Source organism: Lithobates pipiens, unplaced genomic scaffold, assembly GCF_037356315.1.
Source record: "Lithobates pipiens isolate NorthernLeopardFrog02 unplaced genomic scaffold, aLitPip1_a1.2 Scaffold_28, whole genome shotgun sequence".
NCBI classification, from domain to species: Eukaryota; Metazoa; Chordata; class Amphibia; order Anura; family Ranidae; genus Lithobates; species Lithobates pipiens.
The window spans coordinates 58,059,636-58,085,007 of record NW_027507789.1 but is presented as its reverse complement, the minus strand read 5'-3'; the positions used below and the strand labels follow the sequence as shown (position 1 = coordinate 58,085,007).

Genomic DNA, 25,372 nt, shown 5'->3' with positions numbered 1-25,372 from the left:
ACTCTTTAAAATGGACAACTTTTTTAAATTGGACTTTACTCACTAAACATGTTTGTTACAGATTTACACGATTTATATTATGGTTTAAAGATTGAATACCGACAAAAATTTTTCATATCAAGCTCAAAGCATTAGATCATCTGTGCTTAAGCAAATTACATTTAGGGAAAAAAAATAATTGTGCTGGCCATAGCAACCAGATTACAGGATTTATTTAGATCACTATACTATAGTAAAATTTATTAAAAATACCATGGTTATTATTATTAGTATTAAAAGCAAGTTTTACTAGACAGCTTAGAACATACCAATTGGGTAATGAGAATAAGTATTTGAAGAAGACTGCTGTTCTTTGGTGTGCAGGTCAGTCAGGCTTGGACCTGGGTTATGGGGTGAGAAGCTGTCCAGAGATGACTTGCCTGCAGGAGGATGCAATGGTGGATGTTGAGGGGCAGTCTGTTGCTTCAAAAGCAGAGCCTGGGCCAGCTGGCGCTGATGTTGCTGTATCTGCTGCTGCATGTTATTGATTGTACGTGCAACCTGGAGAGGGAAAAAAAAAAAAAAAAAAAAAAGAAATGTTGGAATTCTGACAGACTGTTTTAAGGGTAATTTAGGGCTGAACTTCAGGCAAATATAATAGACAGAAATGATCATCTCTGAAATGAATACATTACATTGTTTCTTTAGTGCAAGCACTGTAAGCATCTAAATTTGACCCGCTACTAGCCTTCTGCAATCTCCTATACAGCAGGGCCCACACAGGAGAGGCAAAAAGCAGCACAAGTGTGACAGAGCTTAGTAGCAGTATGCTATTTTTCCCCATTTACTGCAAATTCACAGGCTGGTAGGGACTAGGGATGGAACGCAATTTTTTTTTCGGAAGCAGTGATTTTAATAATGCTTAAAGTTAAAGGGAGGTGGGTTTGGGTGGTCGGCTCATTCTTAGTAGGGACATCATTAATAAGAAGTAGCAGCAAATCTCAGAACTGGATGATCAGCAATACAAGTCTTTTGGCAGGCTAAAGCCACGTACACACGTAGTGGTATGTCCGACGTACTTAGTCTGGCGGACTTCCCGCCAGACTGTCCGTCGGACTTTCCGAACGGGCTACTTGCCCACACACGGCACTTTTTGAGCGGACTAATACGGCGTACTAAGTCCCCCGTACTATCCGCCCTACTTTTGAAATGAACGGACTCGCCCACACACGCGGAGGAAAGTCCGCTCATTTCGAGCGCGTCTCCAGGTAGGCGGGGCCCGTGAAGGAGACGTCGCTGGCCCCGCCGCCTGGTATGGACGTAAAGGGGGAACGCCAACGCCGAAAAAGAATCGGCGTGGGGGTTCCCCCCAAGTCTACAACAGACCCTTGTCCGAGCACGCTACCCGGCCGGCCAGGAAAGGGGGGGGGGCGAGCGAGCGCCCCCCCCCCTCCTGAGCCGTACCAGGCCGCGTGCCCTCAACATGGGGGGTGCCTTGGGGAGGGGGGGGCCGCGCTGCCCCCCCACCCCAAAGCACCTTGTCCCCATGTTGATGAGGACAAGGGCCTCTTCCCGACAACCCTGGCCGTTGGTTGTCGGGGTCTGCGGGCGGGGGGCTTATCGGAATCCGGGAGCCCCCTTTAATAAGGGGGCCCCCGGATACCGGCCCCCCACCCTATGTGAATGAGTATGGGGTACAATGTACCCCTACCCATTCACCTGTAAAATAAAAGTACAAAAAAAAAAAACACAACACACGAGATAAAATACTTTATTGCACAGCTCCGGGGGTCTTCAGTCTTCGGGGGTCTTCTCGCCGGACTCCTCCGCTAACTTCTTGCAGCTCTTTTACTAGCGGAGGAGCCCGGCATTCTTCTTCGCCGCCGTGGGCTCTTGTTCCGACTTCGGGGGTCTTGTCCCCCTCTTCGGTTCATCTGCCGGGCCACCGCGCCTTCTTATAGCTCTTTTACAGGCGGTGGCCCGGTCTTCTGTCGCCGCCACCCGTTCTTCTTCTTCTCTAGGAGATGTTGACTCGACGATCTCTCTGGCCGCAATGCCAGGGACGCGCTGCGCTGCCACTTATATAGGGGCAAGGGGCGGTGTCACATGGTGACCCCGCCCCCTTACAATGTCACAGTCCCAGAGGATGCTGGGACTGTCGCCATGTGACACCGCCCCTTGCCCCTATATAAGTGGCAGCGCGTCCCTGGCATTGCGGCCGGAGAAAAAGAAGAAGAAGGAGAAGGAGAAGGAGGAGGAGAAGGAGGAGGAGAAGAAGAAGAAGGGGCGGCGGCGACAGAAGACCGGGCCACCGCCTGTAAAAGAGCTATAAGAAGGCGCGGTGGCCCGGCAGAAGAACCGAAGAGGGGGACAAGACCCCCGAAGTCGGAAGAAGAGGGCGCGGCGACGAAGAAGAATGCCGGGCTCCTCCGCTAGTAAAAGAGCTACAAGAAGATAGCGGAGGAGTCCGGCGAGAAGACCCCCGAAGACGGAAGACCCCCGGAGCTGTGCAATAAAGTATTTTATCTCGTGTGTTGTGTTTTTTTTGTACTTTTATTTTACAGGTGAATGGGTAGGGGTACATTGTACCCCATACTCATTCACATAGGGTGGGGGGGCCGGTATCCGGGGGCCTCATTAAAGGGGGCTCCCGGATTCCGATAAGCCCCCCGCCCGCAGACCCCGACTACCAACGGCCAGGGTTGTCAGGAAGAGGCCCTTGTCCTCATCAACATGGGGACAAGGTGCTTTGGGGTGGGGGGGCCGCGCGGGGGATTGTTTGGCGGACTTGAGTTTGCCGGACTTTTCCACCGGATTGTTTGATCGTGTGTACGCGGCATAAGACACCCCAAATATAGGTATTTTATCTATTTAATGATTTGCCTAAAGTTTGGCCTTAAAAAGAGGAGCTCCAGTCTCCCCAAAAAAATTAAGTCAGCAGCTACAAATACTGTAGCTGCTGATTTTTAAAATAAGGACACTTGCATGTCTAGGGATCCAGCGATGTCCTCACGCTACACTTTGTGAATGGTCCCACGGTCTGTGACCTGTGATGTGTCCCAGGAGGGGCGGCGCAAACTTCCGCACAGATTGCCGTAGTGATCTTACCGGATGTGGGAGTGGGTACCTGTCAAAACCAGATATCTGCTCCCCCCCCCCCCAAATATTGTCAAATGTGGCAGTGGAGACGCAAACAAGCGGAACTTCTCCTTTAGGGTGAAGTTCTGCTTTAAGAAGAAAAGAAGGATATGTGGCAATGAAAAGATTTAAGGCATGTTATTTTTATATTTAAGAAATATTTGAAGCTGAACACCAAGCAGAAAGCTAAATTAAATTAACTTAAAATAATTAGTGTATTTTATCTACTGAAGGACTTGTAGTTTTGTTCAGACAACTTTAAGGACCAGATACCCCTGTCAGACAGTACAGCCAAGTCCTGAACCTCCATAAAGACTGAAATGAAATTAAGTAATACAGACCCACCTCAGCCTGGCACTAGCCAATTAAGAAGCAGTAGCACGCTGATGTGGTCTCCTCCTGTGCGTGTGACTTCTGAAATAGAGCCCTGCTAGAATCAGATTGCTGACCCCCCCCTCTTTTTCAATCAATGCTGCTATAGAGAGAACTACAGGAAGCCGATGTGAACTAAATTATGAACGTTTAAATGTGAATCTAAAAATAAAATGCAATGATTTTTAATGACTAAATTAAAGGTTTTAAATATCTGCCTGGTGTTCGGAATAAAAATGTTTTAAGAAGTGTGTGTGTGGTAAAAACCCTATAGGTATATACCGGTAATTATAAACAGCAAATGTCTGGAGTAACAGATTCTGGAATATCTAAAGGCAAAATGGAAAAAGAAAGAACGATATTTGTGCTTAAAAACCAATGTTTTTATCGGCTTCTACAGATTGCTTCCTCTTCTTTCTTACAGATCTAACTACTTACTGTAAACCGTCAACTAATCCACAAAGATTTTGTACTTTGTACCAGAATTCTAACAAATTCCAGTTTTACATTTCAAAAAACAGGAAAATATCACAGAAAAATAATACGTTCTTTTCATGTGCTCATATACTCTATTTAGAGACCTAATTTTTATATTACATAAAAGGTATACAAGACATTTCATATGCAGAGTAAGTGCATTTGTCAGCCTATCACACATTATACATAGCCTACAACACAGCACAGAAGGCAATCTACATTAACACTTGAGTATGGACAGAGCTGTATATGCCAGATAAGCAGGTTTGACCTACTTGCTGCTCCTGTTGCCTCATGGGTCCGGAAACATTACGCTGAGCCTGTAACATCTGCTGCTGGAGTTGTAAACGCTGATACGCCTGCAGGTGCGAGTAGAAGTGGGTCAGACAGACTGAAGACAATGAAACCATTAAACGAGACTGCACCAACATGTAACAAGTTATAAACTGGGCAATGAAAACATTTAACTGGCCATTTAATATTAATATAATTTCTTAAAATGGTTTCCCTAAAATAAAATTTTTTATTAGGCATGTAATTGCAATAATATTAACCATGCATTTCAGTTTAGCTGGAAGGCTACAGAGGCTCATCAATTGATATGACCTAATGCAAGAAGGGAATCTGCTGTCAACAACCACACAATTTCATTTGTTTTTATAAAATTTCAGTTTTATCTGAAACATCATTTTAGGTATTGCCTTAAAGTGGTTGTAAACCCTTACAAACCACTTTGACCTACAGGTAAGCCTAGATTAAGGCTTACCTGTAGGTCCAAGAAATATCTCCTAAACCTATACGGTTTAGGAGATATTTGCCCGAAGACAGGCACCGCTGTCTACGGCGCATGCGCCATAGACAGCGGCGCGCAGGCGCACTGAGCGCGGCATTTTCAACAACGGAGCTGCCGCGCGTGTCGGCTCCCGTGCGCATGTGCGGGAGTGACGTAATCGCGGCTCCGCCGAATGACAGCGGCGGAGCTGCGAGACCCACCGAAAAGATGGATGCGCCGGACTACAGGGGACAGCGGTGACATCGCTGGCTCCTGTGTCAGGTAAGTGACACATAATGGGCTACTATGCGATGCATAGTAGTCCATTATGGTTTGCAGGGAATGAAAGAGGAAGTAAACTCATCAGGGTTTACTTCCTCTTTAAGGCTACTCAAAACTAGAGGAATTGTAACACAGATTATAAGCTCAACTTTATACAAACTGGGAAAAGGAAGCATTGGGGTTGATTTACTAAGACCCCTTTCACACCGAGCTGCCCCAGGCGTCAGCGGTAAAGTGGTGCTACTTTTAGCGCTGTTTTAGTGGCGCTATTGGACCGCTAGCAGCTGAAAAGGGGTTAAATCCGCCCGCAAAACGCCGCCAGTATCACAGTGCTGCCCCATTGATTTCAACGAGGAGTTGCAGTGGAGGGACGGTGAGTTCACGGCTCCTTCACTGCTCCCAAGAAACTGCTGGCAGGACTTTTTCTGACGCCCTGCCAGAGCACCGCACCATTGTGAAAGCCCTCGGACTTTCACACTGGGGTGCATGGAGCAGTTGTTTTAGGGTGTTTTGCAGGCGCTATTTTTAACACTATAGCACCTGCAAAATGCTCCAGTGTAAAAGGGGTCTAAAACTGGAGAGTGCAAAGTCTGGTGCAGCTCTGCATAGAAATCAATAAGCGTTCAGGTTTTTTTTTTTTTTTGTCCAAGCTTAATTGAACAAGCTGAAGTTAAAAGCCGATTGGCTACCACATACAGCTGCACCAGATTTTGCACTCTCCAGCTTTAGTGATTAACTCCATGTCTGCTGTGTACATCAGACCTTCACATGTATATTGTAAATACAGCTATAATCTGACCATGGGTAACAGACAGGTTGTAGTAAAGGTCTACTTAAAGATTGCAATAGTTGCTACTTACCAACTGCAGCTGATAGAGCTGGTTCAACATGGTCATATGCTGAGGATTAATTGGCGAGGTTAATAGTGCAGGGTTGAGACCAATGTTTTTTGCTGCAAACTGCAAAAGCTGTGCTTGAACCTACAATAAGAAACCAAAAAAGTATTACGTGATTGTCCAAACACGTATCAAAATGAGAGTCTTGATGAAAGACCACATGCTGCCCATGTTATTAAATTAGGTGGCATACTGAGGGGGGTGTGGTTCACACCAAAAGCCGACTCTAGGGTTGCTATGGCAGCCACAGCAAACCCAGAGAGTTGCCACCCGCTGCTCCCGACAGTGGCAGTTCATAGCCACAGGAAGCCTCCCTCCCTACTCTGGTCATATGACAGAGCCCAGGAGAGGAATGCCACTGCATCTGGTCTGGTGAGGGAGGAGAGACTGCATTGAGAGGTCTGTACTTGAGGGAAGGGTGGGTATCTCTGCTGGGCACCTCAGATCTTTGCACTCTCTGGGCCTGGACCATGTGCAATATGCACTCCTGACCTCTACATTGGGCACCCCATGTTATATTTTGTGGGGAAAAGGGCTGATATTCAGTACCTACACATACAAGGTTATGGGCATGTATCAGAGATGCCCACTCTCCCCTCAACCTTCCATAAGGCTACATTCACATTAATCACCTCCAGTTCGTTTATTTAAATGGAGGAGAAATTATCCAGTATAAAACGGTTTCCCAGGTCACATTCTTCTGCATTTAGATGTACTTGCATATACATGAGTGTAGAAACATTCAACATATCTAGTCTGAAAATGGAACCACAGAATTCTATTTCATCTAAATGCAGCTAAACTGTACACACCTAAATGCAGTGTGAATTTACCATTTAATAAGAAATGTATGTATTTCTATGCATTTAGAAATGTACTATATGCACATTCAAAAACACATGTATGTCACTGCAAGGGCGAATGACGCGTTATGCGCACTTGGTGCCTAAACAACTTATTTACAGACTTGTGCATTTTCACGTGCATTTGGGGGTGTGGACATGCCTAGCCCCATGCAGAAAAGACCCCCATCACCGCTCTGACAGCAGACCGGGAATCTTCTTCCCGTGTCTGCTGCCACAATTCAAAAAAGACGCGGCTGCCCAGGGCTCTGCCCACCCAGCCACGTCACTCATTCACAACCCTCTGTGAATGGAATTTACAGCCTTTGCGGTCCGGCAGCCTTTGCATTCATCAGCCAGGAAGCTGCGTATGGGATGTACTTGGACATTCCAACATGACAATGATCCAAAACACAGGGCCAAATCGACCTGTCATTGGCTACAGCAGAATAAAAGTGAAGATTCTGGAGTGGCCATCTCAGTCTCCTGACCTCAATATCATTGAGCCACTCTGGGGAGATCTCAAATGTGCAGTTCATGCAAGACAGCCCAAAATTTAACAGAAACTGGAGGCTTTTTGCCAAGAGGAATGGGCAGCTTTACCATCTAAGAAGATAAAGAGCCTCATCCACAAAATACTTCAATCTGTCACTGATGTTAAAAGGGGACAATACATGGTATTAACTGGGGAATGTAAACTTTTCATCAGGGTCATTTCAACACAGATGATTGATAATAAATGGCTTCAGCCAAACACTAACCATGAGTGAAAGTAAAGTTTGTGTTGTCATTCATATTCTATGAAAAATGGCCAAGAAATCAAATTCTGTCAGGGTATGTAAACTTATGGGCACAACTGTAATTGATTCTTCCTGTCAGAATGTATAGGCTTCCTTGTATGAGGTACAAGCAAGCCAATACAATTACAGATCTGCATGGCACCAGTGATCTGTTGATCGCTGGTCCAAAGCTTTACAGGCTCCTGCAACAAAAGATAATAAATGCACCATTTTATTTTCATTGCAAAAAAATAATGTGCATTTACTTTTTTTTTTTTTTTTTTTTAAAGTGAAATGATCCTTTAAGTTCTTGCTTTCACAGGCTTTTTAGCTGTAGACTGAGAAAGGTGCTGGTTTGCAGGTAGCAGTATTGCGCCTGCTGAACAGCAGCTGTGTTATTTGGCTAGGGCTGAAGAGATTAAAGCTAGCTATAAAGAGGATCACCAGCACAGTACAAGTTCTTACCATCTGTTGCTCTTTTTGTGGTTCTGCATGGTACCTTGGTGGTTAGAGCTTAAAATAGCAAGGTGCAACTTAAACCACGGTTGTTTAAAATTTTGTTCAAAAACCTTGTTGTCCCAACTTCTCCCCAGCAAAGTGAAACTGTGGTTAAAATAGCCTTTTAGTAACACAAAAAGCACTAAAAAGAGGTGAGTAGTTTAAAAAGATTACATTTTTGTACGCATCATACTCACTCTCCTTTTCTGCTAGGCACTGCAGAAGGACACTGCAGATCTTCATGACTGTTCGGTTTTTGACACCACCTGCATGAGCGTGACACTAGGTGCAACTAAAACTAAAAGTACGCCCAAAAAACGGTAGCCAAATCCCTCATGTGCAAATTACAGCTCAGTTGGTAGCCAGCAGTAATAGAACAACACAGATCGGGGGGAAAAAAAAAAAAAAAAAAAAAAAAAGACTGGGCGGATGCTGCCAGAGTACATTCAGTAACCCAGGGGCTGGGTCTGCTCAACAGAAAAATGCACCACCACATGTTCCAGCCATCCACGCGCAGTGGCTAGCCCCTTATGCTGGTTGGAGGGAAAAGGGCCACTCTTGCCAGTATCAGGACATACCATTACCAAAGGAAAAATTACAAAGGGCATATGCCCACAGTTAAATTGGTGGCTGCAAGATCACTAGAAAGCCCCCCTGAAGTACAAGAGGGAGCTCTGAGTCTGTTTCTCAGAAGTTGTCACAAGTTCTCCTGCCCTCACAATGACACACAAACCCCACTTATACTATTGCTGGGAAGCTATACAAGTAGGCAGGGGAGGGGGAAGACTTGGCTGACCAGGAGCACCTAGACCCCTAAGGTACATGTCAAGACCCTACGGGCACTCTGCAAAAGGGCAGAGATGTCATAGCCAACCCCACTATAGCAGGGAACTGCATGTTCTCGATGGTATGGCTGGAAGACTACCTGAATCTATATTATCTGGCCCGTCATACACCACTGCAGTTAATTGAAGACAAGAAGTCCTCCACTGAAAATAAAATAAAAATCCACTGACAGGACAAAAATCCTGAAAAAAAGAGAGAGAGACAAAAATCCTTACTCTAGGTAAAAACTGAGCTGTGTCGCAGATGGGGGGGGGGGGGGGGCTGGTTGCCCACTTTTAGTTTGAGTTGCACCTGGCATCCTGCTCCTGTGAGTGGAGTCTTAAAACGCATTCGCCATGAGGATCTGCAGTGTCCTTCAATAAATGAAAGAGAAAACAAACATCCACCTGCCTTGCCTTGAATAGGCTGTCCACCTGTGTTACAATTTATTTCAGAAGCTGGTGGTTAGCTTCTGTAATGTGTATTGTACCAGTACATGCAGCCAGCAGATGGGTACCATCTATAGCATTTTACTGTGGTAGATGAGTAACATCTATAAAGTTTTTAATACTGAACTGGAGTCAGAGGGACTAGGGCCACATAAATGAATACCTAAAAATGTTTGACATCTTTAGGAGGTGTACTTGAACATATACCAATGAAAATGTAGTGAGTAAGAAAATGTTTTAATCATATTTGGCTAAATATAGATCTGACCTAAAAACCTATTAACTGCAGCAGAAACAAATATATAAAAATGGAAAAAAAGAACAGGTCTTCGGTTTCTTCATTTTTTTTTTCTACTATTGGTTGAATTAGATGGATGTGCGTCTTCTCAACCTGGTTAACTATACAATTATGTAAGATAGGGTTGTGTGTCAGTGGTGTAAATTTCAGGCCTGGAAAGACAGTAGTACGAATCCTTTGCCAGGTATAACAGCTCTCATACCGGTTTCATTTGTGTAGTTAACGGTTTCTATCGTTTTCAGCTTTTATTGCTCACTAGCACTTTTCATTAAATTTTCTCTCAATGTTTTAATTCTTTAGTAACTAGATCCCTTGGTGGTAGGAGAATTATTGTAAAATACTGCCAAGTAAAATGGAATTGCCCATGAATCCTTTTCTGGAGAAAGTTATTTTTCGTCCTCACAACAATGCATAAAGTCTTCCTACGGGCATAGTGGACTCCAGCAAATTCTACAATTCTGTGTTACAGACTTCATACCTTTTCATTGTAAGCATGCCAAACCATTTAGCATAGAACAGAGCCAGAGACCTACCTGAGGGGATAAAAACTGAGGCACTTGAGCACGAAGACTAGGCTGGGATGAGTTGAGAGGTTGCACTGGTGGCTGCTGTGGCTGTTGCATGGACCTGGCTTGTGCTGCTCCACTATTGCCAAACATACCCAGATTGCCACTCTGCATCTGTGTGAAGGAAATATTATCATCAAATCTGGATTTCTATTAGATCTATCACCTCCCTAGAAATTCTTCTACCCTGAAATCTTATGTCCCCAAATATAGTTTTCTCCCTGAATACATACAAAAGAAAGATGAAAGGAAAAAAAAAAAAAAAGGCTCAAGGGCCAGCGTGTGACCTCCTAAAATGCCGCCCTTTGGAGAACCAGACCTTTGTACAAATGTAAGTCTGAATGTTGCTCCGCTATTTCCGTTGCAATGACTCGAACAATTAAAGTATTGCTAAACCGCAGACAAGTGGCTAAACTTTCTTTAACCTTATAAGTCTCCCTAGAAGTTAATCTTAGTTATTTCTGTAAAATTTAACAAACACCATTGTATTCAGATTTTTAGGGCACTTTTCCACAGCCCTGCTGTAGCTAAACTGCAGTAGAACGTACCTGCGTTTTTCCTGCGGGTTACCCACGATTTCCCATAGACCTATAGTATGTCCCATGATTTTAGTGCATTTTCTGGAAGCACAACTCCTGCATGCTGCATCTTTGGTTCGCTTTCAGAAACCGAACAAAAAATGTGGGACATAACAGAAGTCTTTGGGAAACCACAGGTATACTGTGCTGCCGCTAAACCTGTGCAGGGCAGTGTATAAATTCCCTTATTGTACAAAAAGTCCATTCAAATAATAAACATGCTAGAAAACTGGTGTTTTGCTTATTGCACTTTGACAAGCATTTCTCCTAGTCTCTTACCTGTCTAGAGGAATTCAAGTTCTGCATGTTTAGGCCTGGTGTCATGCCACCAAGGGCTTGATTAGGGAGTGCACTGTTGGGATGGGGGAGCTTCAGGCTTGGTGAAGGCAAAAATGGTGAAGTAGTGGGCTCTTCCACTAGGCCGCCATCCTGGTTGAAATAAGAGCGTGAGCTGTGGTCAGCACATTCAAAGCACCAGTGGCAGGAGGCAAAAAAGCAGGCTGAGAAAGTAATGTAGCAGGATAACTATATTTTAAAGAATACCTGCCATGAAATATTTACAGGCTGTCATTATGATGCCTTTCTGAAAACTCTACTTGCCCATCTATTAGAAGGATTCACAGGCTTCACTTTGAGTCACTGATCTGGAACAAGTTAGTAGGATCAGGAATTTTGGAAGAAAGTGGACAATGGTGGCCTATAGATTTTTCTCATGACAGAATTGTTTAATTGTGTCTACAAGCTATCTTAAGGCTTCTGCTGCTGGGCCCTACTTTCAAGTTTGCGCCTTAAAATTACTGAACCAGTTTTGCAATTTTTTCAAATGCATGTTACAGACTTGAAAACTCACTAAGGATAGTTGAAACCATAATTTCTGGAGGAGCAGGGCATATACAATATGTAATGATGGTCATTGGGATGTTGTAGAAAGATGTAAGAAAATAAAGACTGAAGGGCCAGCCTGTGACCTCCTAAAATGCTACCCTTTAAAAGGCCCAGACCTTTTTACAAACTTAGGTCTGAAATGTTACTCCCCTATTATACAATATATAAACAAGTATAAAGAAGAATAATGTAACAAATTAAAGTGGAACTAAACTCTCTAATCATTTACTGTCAAAGGAAGCTGCCATCTTAACCTCTGAGATCTACAGTTACCATGGTGCCACACAAGCAACTCCGCAATCATTCACAGCATGCCTTAAATGTGAAAAAAAAAACTTTTAGGAAATTGTTAAAAATGGTTTATCTGCTTTAAAGTGTATCCACAGTGATGTGAAAAAGTATTTGCCCCATTCCTGTTTTTTTATTTTTATGCATATTACTTACACTTAAATGATTCAGATCAAACAAATTTTAATATTACACAGATAACCCACGTAAATCCAAAATGCAGTATAAAAATATTATTTCATTTATTAAGGGGAAAAAAGCTGTTCAAATCTGCCTGGCCCTATGTGAAAAAGTAATTGCCCCCTCCCATGCTGAATTATGAATGAACTGATTAACCACAATTTTTTGGAAAGCGGAGTTAAATTTCACTTGCAACACCCAAGCCCCGATTACAGACAGACTTCTTGAATCAAGAAATCACCAAAATAGAAGCGATCTGACAAAGTAAAGCATGCTAATAGATCACAAAAAGCCACACATCGTGCCACAATCTAAAAAAAATTCAAGAACAAATTAGAAACAAACATGTATCGGTCTAGGAAGGGTTTCAAAGCCATTTCTAAGGCTTTGGAACTCCAGTGAACCACAGAAAGCCACAATCCACAAATGGAGATAACTTGGAACAGTAGTCAACCCTCCTAGGAGTGGCCGGCCTACAAAAATTACTGCAAGAGCATGGCGACGACTCATCCAGGTCATAAAAACCCAGAACATCTAGAGAACTGCAGGCCTCACTTGCCTCAGGTAAGATCAGTGTTCATGATTCAACAATAAGAAAGAGACTGGGCAAAAATGGCATCCATGGGAGGAGAGTTCCAAGGCCAAAGCCACTGCTGACCAAAAAGAACACAAAGGATCATCTCACATTTACCCAAAAAAATCTTGATTATCCCCAAGACTTTCAGGCAAATATTCTGTGGACTGGCGAGACAAACATTTTACTTTTTGGAAGGTGTGCACCTGGCATAAAACTAATACAACATTTCATAACAAGAACATTATACCAACAGTCAGATATGGTGGTGGTAGCGTGATGGTCTGGGTCTGCTTTGCAGCTTCAGGACCTGGACGACTTACCATAATTGATGGAACCATGAATTTGGAGCTCTACCAGAAAATCCTAAAGGAGAATGTCTGGCCGTCAGTTTGTGACTTCAAGCTCAAGCGCACTTGGGTTATGCAGCAGGACAATGATCCGAAACACAACAGCAAGTCCACCTCCAAATGGTTCAAACAAAGCAAAATTTAGGTTTTGGAGTGGCCTAGTCAATGCCCGGACTTGAATCCAATTGAGATGCTGTATCATGACCTTAAACCCTCCAATGTGGCTGAATTAAAACAAAGAGAGTAGGCCAAAAGTGCTCCACAGCAATGTGACAGACTCATTGCCAGTTATTGCAAATGCTTGCTTGCAGTTGTTACTGCCAAGGGTGGTACAACCAGTTATTAGGTTTAGGGGGCAATTGCTTTTTCACATAAAGTCAGGCAGCTTTGAACAGCTTTTTTGCCTTAATTAAACCATCATTTAAATACTGCAGTTTGTATTTATTCTTGTGTACTAATAAAATTAGTTTGATGATCTGAGTCCTTTAAGGTGTGACAAATATGCAAAAAAAAAAAAAATAAAAAAAAAAATCAGAAAGGGGGTAAATACTTTTTCACAGCATTGTATATCCAAAACTTTTTTCAATAATCATCTTTACATTGAAGAAATGTACATTTTATGAACAATGAAATAATGAATGGTGTTACTGGACCAGCATATATGGGAGAGTCATCTGTGTTTTATCTGTGACTGGGTGTATGAGAATCCCTAGCTTGGTTCAGGAACACATTTGAGAAAGCAGAATGGCCTCATACAAAAACAAAACAAAAAAAAACAAAAAACAAAAAACAAAAAAAAAAAAAAACAGCACTGGCCAGCTTGGCTATGTCCCCATTTAAACTATTAAATGCTGAATTTTCCATACCAAATTAAAATGTGTTTTTATGATTTCAAATATAATGATACGGTGCTGGCTTCTCAGGACAGCAAAGGGTTATTTTAAACTGGGAAGCCAGACAGAGTCCTGATGGTAAGGATTTCTCATGACCTAATAGTTTTGCTGACATTTAGGAGAAGACAAGCACATGGCCAGAAGTCTGTCTCTCTATAGCTCAGCTGTTCATTCTGGAGAACATTAATCCTTCTGCTTCACCCCCACAACCTAGATTCTGCTGGACAGCAGACAGTCTTATCAGACAGTAAAGAAACTCAAGTAGCTGAAACACAGCTAAATGTACAAAACAGAACTGGTAACAGCATCCCCAACAGTCATTAAAATTCACAACCTGTCACTACACACATATCTAGCAAGTGTTAAATGAAAACATGAATTCAATCTTTAGAGAGATCATTTTCAAATTGTGCTTAGTCATTTGTCTACCTATGTGTTAGGGCCCATTCACACAAACATGCGCCTTCCGTGCAGGGACGTGTTTTTCCAGCATGGGGATGCACATTTGTTGCGTGCATCCCCGTGCAGACATCCCATTCACTTCTACTGGGACACGCTGCATGGGCACAGCCGCTGTGGCCTTATATAACATGCGGGTGTGTGCAGGTGCGGTTCCCCGATGCATGCAAGGTGCATTCAGGGACCTGCACCCACCAGCATGTTACACTAGGCCACAGCAGCTGTTACCTGTGCAGCGCGTGTCCCCATAGAAATGAATGGGACGTTGACATGGGAATGCAACTATGCATCCCGGTAAAAGACGGCCTTACATGAGGGATGAATGTCTGCGCACCATGTGACCGGACCCTTAAAAAGCGAACTAAATCCATTTCCCCCAAAACAGTTCTATTCAAGGTATACCATAAATGATCACTGTCAAAGTTGTTGTGCGGTCAACTGAACTATCAATTCATCAAATGGCTGTTGTAGTAATTGCTCAGAAGCACAGCACTATGGTAACTGCAAAGGCTAAGATGGCAGCTTCCTTGGCTGTAAAGGATAGGAGGGTTTAGTTCCACTTTAAATTATCACATCCTTACAATCTTTTAAGCGCACCTGTGCCCAGACTATGAACATTAAACTATTTAAATAAAACAAACAATAAAGGAGCTTTATAATACATCTCTAGCTGCTTTTTAGGCTACAAGCACACCAACCTTCTGCATTTGGTTAATTTATTGGTGAGCATAATCCTGTCACACCGATCATGACATTGAAATTGTGATACTTCACTTGAAGTAGCACAATTTCAAAGTAGTATTTAAGTGCGAATACAGGTGCCACTTGGACATCTGGACAGACTTCATGCACAGATGTCTATTCCAAAAAGTAGTGCAGGAACTACTTTCACTCAGATGGGTAATAGGGTGCGACTTGTCATGCAATTTGAAACAGTCAAATCACATGACAAGGTGCACCGGTGTGACCAGGGGTTAAATAAATGTCATACTTCCCAGATCAAGTTCTCATGTGCCTAAATGTACTTGCATTATGTGAATTTACACACCTTAATACAAGTTAAGATTATCTAATCTGCCTCTGCAAATTCTAATTTCTCCAAATGCATTTAATTGAAGATACCTTAAAGCCCCGTACACACACGCCGAATGTCCAGCGGCATCGACCGGTTCGAAAGGGGTATGACTGAAAAAGGTCTGACAACTGGCTCCCGATTAGCACTCTCAGCCAATGGCCATGTTCTGGCCCTGTCACAACACAATAGAACAGTAGGGGAGATTGTTGTACCAACATAAGTTTGTTAGTACAGAGTCTCTGGCTTGAGCCGTTATGTGGGAAGGTTGTTTTTCCTCTGGCCTGAGTTGTCCAAGTTTTTTTTTCATTCAGCCCACTGAATTGAACGAAAAATAAATAAAACTACTAGTGTGTACGAGGCTTTATGCAGGTAAACACACCGTGTAAATGATACCATTTAAAAGCAATACACATTTATATGCATTAGGAAATGTCCTATAAAAGCATATATGTTATTGCCAGTGTAAACGAGAACGAAATGTGAAGTTACTTATTCTCAAAGATCACAACAAAGACTCTGAAGTCAGGATTTCAGTGTGTTTTAATAGCATAGAAACGCCTTCTAGTTAATTTAGATTAGAGGGCTGGCAGCTTGCCAGAATCTGTTTTCAGGGCCCTTTCATTCTTTTGTGTTTGGCGAAAAATGTACCATGAATGGTACCACAATGTACCTTCTGAAAGCACTTGGGCTGTAGTGCAGCGAACCTCGAGGCAACATGCGTTGCCCTGTGCTGCTGTAAATGCTACAATTTGTTTTTTTTGGTGCAATTTTGTACCTTAAGCCTCATACAGACGGTTCGATTGTTGGCAGGGGATTGTCTGTCGACAGTTTTTTATCCAAAAATCTTACCGTTAGTACACTGCTTTTGACAATGGTTGTCCAATTTTCGTCCATCAAATGTTGGATGACAGGCAAGTAAATTTTCAGCGGACAACAGCTGTCTGATTTTCATATGGTCAGTACACAAATCCGTCACACAAAAGTTGAAAGTACAAACACTCATGCTTGGAATCAATGCTCACCAAACACGAAATAAGCAGAAGGGGCCCGACGGGTGGAGCTCAAGAGCTGAAATTCCTCATAGTATGTCACTAGGTTTGTGTTTGTGACACGACAATTGTGTAACGTTAGTATGCAAGACAAGATCCCAACACACGCCCTTTTGACAAAAATCAGACGCTCGGTTGGCCAACAATTGGACTGTGTGTACGAGGCTTTAGACAGTCCACGCAATCAAATCAGCTGCCTTATGCACTGCAGTAGTGTGAACGGGCCTTCAGAAAAAGACTGCCTGTGTTGTGAACTGAATTTTATCATCAAGGTTTGTAGATCGAGAGATGAATGAATTTTGCATGTGAAAATGCACATTTTGGGTTAGATTAGTGAACATCCTTCCCTCCCCCAAATTAGTGTGTGTGTGTGTGTGTGTGTGTGTGTGTGTGTGTGTGTGTGTGTGTGTGTGTATCCTACCCACGCTGAAGACAAGAATCAGTCCTTGCAGCTTTGTTTTTGTGTTTTATTAGGGGTATTGAACTTGGCTAGGGTTGAGGATATTATGGGATGCCAACTGGACCAAGCTCAGAATTTTTCAGGGACACAAACTATATACAGCCTGTATATACACTTCTACCTCCAGCACAATCTTGCCTGTAGAACTCCCAAGACCACTGGGCACCGTAAGGATGGTCTGACAAGAGCACGATCAGACTATAGCAAATGCTTTTTGCAGGTAGGGACCGCGGGCCCCTTTGGTATTGTAGCAAAAAGTTGTCCCAGTGTTCAGCCCCCAGACTATGGGCGCCCTCAAGGGCCACCGACAGCATAACACTCCATCTTCCACCCAAACTCCACTGCCCTAGCTAGCTGACCCCGAGTATTTGAAGGGGGCCTGCCTCCTGCCAAATCATCTGTTGGGGATTGGTCAGGGCCCTCATGAATATTCCAGGCAGCCCCTCGTCACCAAAGAGGGACCCTGAAAAGAGGAGTATCCAGGCTGCTCTCTGCAAATCCACTGAAACAGAGCAGGTAATAAAAAAAAAAAATTGTGCATGCCTAGGAACCCATGGCAAAATACCCCAATTATTTTCCTAGATGTTGCTTTAAGAGCCTTTATAGGTGATCAGTTTAGAGATAACTGTAAATGATGGTCCTGGAAATATTGCTCTCACTCCGGTGTTTGCGGCTAAATGCAAAACATGTGTAGTGCAAATCAACATTTTCGCATCCGCCACATGCGTTTTCACTGGCATCTGGAATTTCAGAGCGTTGCATTAAATAACCCTGTTATTTTATGAAAGCACTAGCAAAACCTGAAAAAAAAAAAAAAATGCCTGCATTTACCTTTCGATCTAATAAATTATGCAAAGTATACCCAGATGAAAAGAGTCAAGCACAGTGGTGTAGTGGTTAGCACTTTCACCTAGTAGCAAAAAGGGTTGCTTGTTCGAATCCCTAACACGACACCATTTGCCTGGAATTTGCATGTTCTCCCTGTGCCTGCGTGGGTTTCCTCCCACACTCTAAACACATGCTGGTAGGTTAATCGGATCCTGCCTAAATTGGCCCTAGTATGTACGAATGTATGTTAGGGACCCTAGGTTGTAAGCTCCTTGAGGGCAGGTACTGATGAGAATGTTCAATGTATGCGTAAATTGATAGCGCTATACAAGTATCTGAAACAAATAAATAATCCTTATTACCTTGTCTAAGAAAGTGGGGCGGTCCATGGAAGACTCTTTGGAGATCGGTGGTGGGCGGCAGTTCAAGGGCTTGGCGACAACTGCATTGTAGTCCGCCATTCCCAATCCACGCTTGTCCATTTCCACCTTCTTTTCCAGTAGAGCACCTACATAGTACACAACAGACACTAAAACATTCCAAATATGTATTATTTTCCAGTGATTACAAAAGCCAAAAATTTAACAGGGGAGGCATGTAACTGCAATTTCCATGATACAGTCGACCACAATGGCAGTGCTAACAAAAAGGACATTTAGTGACAGTCATATCTGGGTACAGACAAAGTCTTGAAAACTGAACTCTGAGGAAAACAAAAAATAACGTGTAGTAGGGCCCCCCTCGAACTGCAACCGTTAAATGCTAATTTATGCCTACAGTACCAGTTAAAAAAAAAAAAAAAAAGTTTGACTTAACTTGTCCCTATCTTCCACAGGCTTACTCCATGATACAAGATAGGGGGAAGAGTGCTGGGGGACTGAGGGATAAGGCAAGTAAAAAGTTCTGGTCCCCTGGTTGCCTTTTCATTATGTTTTCTGCTTTACTTATGTCCCTTGTATGCTACACAAGCCAGTTTTACATTTGCAGCCTATGTTTAAGTACCTGTATCTCATTGTGATGCTGTGTACGGACTTATTTGCCATTATTGTAACATGCCATTGTTTCAATAAAGAGCAATCCAGGTTATCAAAAAAAAAAAAAAAGAGGATTACTGGTACCCTAGGCATACATATGGCTACCTCCATGCTACACGATTGGCTGCCACAGCAGAGCTAAGGCTTTCCAGTGAATGAAGACTGACATCAAGTACAACTTTGCAATGTATTTGAGGACACCAAGGTACCACCCACAAGCCAGAGCTTCAGGGAGAAAGGTTAAATGCTGGCTGCTGTGGGCGCGAAGGATAAGGAAAGAAGAAGTACTGGCATACACAAGCATTGCCGAGGGAGCCTCACTGCAAAGGGTATTCTTTTCTTTCTCCGGGGTTCAGCTTTAACCAGAGAGTGACAATAATGTCATTTTATCTAGACAATTTGCTATTCCAACATCTTAAAAAAACGAAATCCACACAGTAACACTAACAGGGGCTCCTAGATTTTTCTTTTGTTCATCAAACACTATTAATTTTAAATACTACTTCATATCTCATCTAGATGGAAGGGCATGCCTTGTAACATAACACTGTGTATTCCGCTAAGCTTGCGAAGATTTACAGTGCAAAGAAACAATTTTAAATGACATGATTACATTTCAATTCCAAATAACTGCTGGTATTTATTTTTATTTTTTTAAATTAACACTTACTCATGGCCTGGTCCAGATTCAAATTGTTACTCTTCAAGGCCTCTTCAGCAGGCTCTCTCTGTAATAAAAGAAAGATTTTTATTATTTATTTATTTTTTTTTAAAAGAGGAGCTACAGTCAGTTCCGGAACGGTTAAAATTCAGCAGCTACAATTACTGTAGCTGCTGACTGACACTTGGCTGTCCAGGGATCCAGCACTGTGTTCATCTGGGCCAATTGCTTTCCGGACTTCGGGTCCCGGACGCTGCCATTTTGCTTGTGGGAAGCTGGCTATGAATGCCAGCAGCTTCACAGCTGGCTTCCCACTGCATATGACTGAATAGACATGCAGCCACCTGGGACGTGGGGCATGTCCCAGGAGGCTGCGGGTAGGGAAGATGGAGGTGGGCATAACCAGTATATTCAGGTCATTAGTAAAACAGTTGGATAAAAGAAAGTTAACATTTGGAAAACTATGAAACCAGAACCCAGCAGTTAAAAGTTGCTTCACTTGTGAGAGGAATACTGCTGTACAAGAAACACAAAAGATTCCTTGCAGTCACAGTACATTTTTTTGTTTTTTAGTATAGAAAAGAGATGAACATAGCCATCAAAGCAGATTAATAAACATAGAAAACATATAAAAGACATGATTTGCCCCATTAAGCCTTGCTTGGCAACATATTGGAATGTACTCAGAGGCAGTATTACTGATTATCAACAGCATGAATGTATATAAACATTGCTGTGACATCCAAATCCATTACAACCAGACATACTAAACATGGTGTTGTGTGGTCCAATGAAAAAGGGGTCCTCCACGTGCTGATAAGAGAGTGGTCTACAGGGAGGGCAAGACCCAAGGTCATTCTACGTAGACTCACTTTTGCTCTACAGATCTGTGGGCTCAAATGAAAGTTCTTTATACTATATGTCGACTTAATCTCAAAATGTTAAAATGTATCATTATTATACGATTGTTTACCAGGAATCAAACACAATTGTATTTCATTCTTTAGTAGTGTACTTCATTTAAAGTCCCTTAATTATCCCCTATTCTCCTCTTAATCTCTGTATGCAACAGGACTTTAATTGTAAGAGTGTAGCAAATGTATTGACTCTTGTTCAGTGTTACAGGAAAATATTGTTGAACCTTTAATCTCCTGAGAAATTACATTTTAATTCCTGTGTTATGTGTATAGAAAATGAAGAACAAATTATACAGACTAAAGCAACTACTAATGCTTTGCATAAATGGATGCATAGTGATATTTTCAGAATTCTCCAATATATTCACATCATTTTTGTGGCATATTCAAATTCAAATTCAATGTTTTGAATATTAAATTTGCATATGTATCGGAGTTATCTCACATTTTTATGTGGTTGTGAAAGTACAATATGTTTTGGTTATTTGGTACCACTGAGGTTATAGGTGTCTGGATTGCAACTATAGGGATTTAAGGACTTGGGAATCCAAGTTACCTTTTTTATATTTCTGTTGATGAAACATTAAAAAGCCTCCATGCGTGTAACAGTCTTGCTAATGGGTAATCAGTTAGGAATATGAAAATAAGATACGTTTGCATCAGTTGCGCTTAGCCAACAGTAGTATTGAGCGGTGATTTTTTATGGTTTTCAGGACTGAACCAGTACAAGTTATAGGCAAGCTTAAGCCAGGGCTGTGCGAAGCTATATGCAAGTAGTTACAGATCCAGATTGTGTCCAGGGGTGGATATATCTGTCCCTAACCACAAGTAACTGCTGGATCTGCAAATATATGCTTACAGCCATAGACAACCCTGGTTCCTTTGAACCCATCAATAAATCTGTGCATCCTGGGTGCCTGCCCCTGGTCTGGACACCTGGGTTCCTGGCTGCAGGGAACCGCAGTATACTTGCTGCACCCATGGCAGATTTAGGATGTCGAAATGAGGCAAAAATAAAAAATAAAAAATTTCACAGACAAACTCACCGGGAAGCCCATGTCAGTGAGCTGTTTAGTCAGTCGAGTCATGATCCAGGCCTCATCAGACTTGTTTGGAGTCTTCATGCCCTGTTATGAGAAAACACAATAATGTCACAAATGCATACGAAAATGTATCAATTTCCATAAGAAAAAAAAACAGTGGGCATAGTAAGTTCATTGACATAAAATAGACTATCTTTTAAAATCGAACAACATTACTAACTTCATAGCAAAGCCCCAGTAAATCCACATTTTTAATATATAGATTTAGTCAATTATAAGTTTCATGAGGAACATCAGCGATAAAATTAATTTCATATATCCCCGTCAATGCATGAAATTGGGTGCAATTGGCCATCTAAAATCATTTAGGAGTCTTTATTTGCAATCTTAACATGCACAGGTAAAGATACTGGGTGAGCTACAGAATACTTATGCAAAGGGGTTCATGGATCCCCAAGTATAACTACTCATAAGAACGTACACTTGACATAAGCAGGAGATAGAGTCTACATTTTTTTTCCAGCTATAGGACATGCTTGACAGTTTACTACACTTTTTGTAGTTAGCAATATCTGCAACAGAACAGTGATTGGTTGACAATTATGCTGCATTTCTATATGCGATTTGCTATTAGTTGAAACCGTCCTACTACAGTACTATGACATTATGCAACTTGTGTCATCTTATTTGAACGTACCACAGCAACTTGTCTTAATATATATATATATATATATATATATATATATATATATATATATAAAAAACAAACACTATATATATATATATATATATATATATATATATATATATAAAAAACAAACACACTATATATATATATATATATATATATATATATATACACATACATACACATACACACACACACATATACATACATACACTTTCTATACTTTCAACTAGTTAAAAGTCAAACAGCTAAATACAAATCTGAAATACATTAAAGCAGGCGTCCGCGTTTTTTTTTTTTTTTTTAAAGCCAGCAGCTACAAATACTGCAGCTGCTGACTTTTAAAATAGTGACACTTACCTGCCCAGCGCGCCCGCGATGTCGGCACCCGAAGCCGATCTCTCGATCATCTCTCGGGTGCTGCCACCGCCATCTTGGGTATGGGAATCAGGAAGTGGAGCCTTTCGGCTTCATTTCCCGGTTCCCTACTGCGCATGCGCGAGTGGCGCTGCGCAATAAGGATGGACCCGCTGCCTCTGGGATCTTTGTGTTTCCCAGCAGGCAGCGGGGGACTTTCGGAAAGGGGTGTAATCTACGCCCCTTTCCGCAGAGAGCCATCCCGGAAGTGGGTGCAGATACCTGTACTGTACAGGTACCTGCACCCCCTCCCCCTTGAAAGGTGCCAATTGTGGCGCCGGAGGGGGGGAGGATTCCAATGAGCGGAAGGTCCACTTTAGGGTGGACCTCCGCTTTAATACGAATGGTTTCACTTGCAAAGAGTGCATAACTTTTTTTTAGTATTTTTTTGTATAGGTTTCTTTTATGTAAAAGGAAAACCAGTTTTCAAAAATAAAATCCAAATGGAAAAAAAAAAACTAGTTGAGTGACATCAGATTCCATGTAAGGCTTGCAGTGGTATCACTTCCAACTGAAACAATGAAGCAGCTACACAGTACTAATTAGGTCATCAAATAGCTCTTCCTCCGACAGCACTTTTCCAATCCAGTCTGACTGGCCAAGATTGCTATCCCTCCCTTTCCCACACTGCTGCTACGTAAGTATTACAAGAAGCCAACATAAATATCAAGCTTAGATACTTATACCAGCTGTACATAAACACTGTTCAAGTAATGACTTTGAGGCTGGATTCACACCTATGCATTTTTAGTGCTTTTCGCATTTTGCAGATTTGCACTACGGAACGTGTTCCATAGGAAACCATGGTAAATGGACTGTAGTGCAAATCTGCAAAATGCAAAAAGCAGAAAAAAAATGCATAGGTGTGAATCCAGCCTTAATTACTTTGTAGATACACAAAATGGTGCATTTTCTATCGGTCAAGCATTGTGGTATTGTTTGTATGTAATAGGTTCATTAAATATGGATACCTTGGAAAGTCCTTTCTTGGGGCCATTGCCCCAAGAATTGCAAGAAGAATTACTATCTTGGGAAGCAGCATTATTCCACATATCACTTTCTTCATCATCCCACTGGCTGAGGCCAACTTCTTCTCCTCCACTACTCCAGCCTTCTTGCATAGATTTTTGAGCTAAAAAAATAAATAAATAAAATGTAAAATTGAATTTAGGGGTTGGAAAAATATAACGTCTCCCAGTCTTCACAAGGGAGAAAACAGATGCAAAGTAGTTACAAAGAATTTTCATTGACATTTGTGATAGGTTTACTTTTACTCAGCAATTTTTTTTTTAATGAAACGTGAAACCCTAAGGATTGTCACCCACTGCTGGCACCTGACCATCTTGGCAGCTAGGCCTGAGCATTGCATCATGGGAGGAGGTCACATGTTCTCCCATATCCAGAAGCACCAGGTATTTTGCTGTGGCTGTAACAGAGGGAGGAGCGATTCATGAGAAGTAAAGGGAAGTATGGTTGGGGTGGGTCTGAAAGAGTCCCTGTTGCTCTGAATAGGGAAGGTCTGTAAGAGAAAAAGGAAATCAAAGTGGAATGTCAACTAAACCTGTCGTTGGTTTCAAATGGAGAAGGGTTAGTACTTTCATCAGGTTTTATTATTGTTGGTGTCCTTGTGATTCACACTCACATTTGTTCTGGTGACCCTTGTCAATGTGACAAAATGATCAGAAATCTAAAGTTTTACAGCTTTTAACAGAGGAATATAGGGAATGTCTTTCAATGGAGACATCTTTTCTGCTACTAAATTTCAGAGCTCAACTTACTCTTTCAGGGGACTTTTACTGAAGTTGCTGAGTAAAAAATGCCATATGCTATACTACCATACCCAGGTGCACACCCAACTCACAAACTGCTCATCAATAGGTAAGACCTCAGATTTGGAGGCCTGGCTGCACTTTTTAGGAAAGATCCCCGCTGGGATGCATGGAAGGCAATCTCCTTATCGCTATATTCCCCTGAACTTCTTCTACGGAGTGTTCTGGGAGCCCTTATTCTGTGTTCTGAAGTGTGCCATCCATTCCAGCAGGGATCTCTCCCAGGCCTCCATATATGAGGTCTTACCTGTCGGTAAGCAATTTGTGAGTTGGGTGCACGCCTGGGTGTGTTACATAAGATTGGGGTGATATACACATATACGTTAAGAATTTTCTTGCACTGATTTTGCACCGTGCACTTTATTGAATTATCTTCTTTGGATACTTTTTGATGAATTGATTTTCACATGATTTTAATATCCCTATGCTTATGGGTTGTAATAATAATGTATTAGCACTTTGATAGCGCAACACAGTTATTTTGTTTATTGTTTTTATCTTTATGTGGGAGTTTAGTGGGTGCTGCTCTCACAATCTTAGTTGATGTCACCTGGTTTCATACAATGGTTAGTTTTTTGACACCAAGCACGATCAATACTGCTTTTCTTATTTTTGTTATAAACATTGCTGAATGCTCAGCAACTCTGTCCTTAGGCTCGGTTCACACAGGGGCGACTGCGATCCGACTTCAGGTCGCCCCTAGTCGCCTCAGGTCGGACAACATTTAAAAATCAATGTAAGTGAATGAGAGCCGTCTTAATGCACGCTACTGAAGTCGCCTCCGACTTCAAAAGAAGTTCCTGTACTACTTGAATCCGACTTGTAGGCGACTTGTACCCATTGATTTCAATGGAGGTCGCCTCCAAGTCGGATCTCTGTCTATACGGAGGAGACTTTGACAGAATTATTAGCTCTGAAGGGGGAACTCCACGGCAAATTTCTGAAAAAAAAATTGGCGTGGGTTCCCCCTCCGAGAGCATACCAGGTACAA

At 42.2% G+C, this 25,372-nt stretch overlaps 1 protein-coding gene across 7 annotated transcripts in view; it reads right to left on the bottom strand.

The window, feature by feature from the left end:
* The window catches only part of TNRC6C (trinucleotide repeat containing adaptor 6C), a 157,235-nt gene that overhangs the window by 14,471 nt on the left and 117,392 nt on the right, over positions 1-25,372 (bottom strand). For 3 of the 7 annotated variants that reach the window (XM_077459265.1, XM_077459267.1, XM_077459271.1), the window contains 9 exons: positions 23,524-23,684; positions 21,451-21,531; positions 19,497-19,554; positions 18,155-18,321; positions 11,031-11,180; positions 10,141-10,287; positions 5,881-6,000; positions 4,242-4,325; positions 309-540 (listed from right to left, as the gene is read on the bottom strand). In XM_077459265.1, coding sequence (XP_077315391.1) covers positions 309-540; positions 4,242-4,325; positions 5,881-6,000; positions 10,141-10,287; positions 11,031-11,180; positions 18,155-18,321; positions 19,497-19,554; positions 21,451-21,531; positions 23,524-23,684 — 1,200 coding nt within the window. The remainder of the gene's footprint in view (positions 1-308; positions 541-4,241; positions 4,326-5,880; positions 6,001-10,140; positions 10,288-11,030; positions 11,181-18,154; positions 18,322-19,496; positions 19,555-21,450; positions 21,532-23,523; positions 23,685-25,372) is intronic. The other 4 variants (XM_077459266.1, XM_077459269.1, XM_077459268.1 and 1 more) reach the window with 3 other exon arrangements.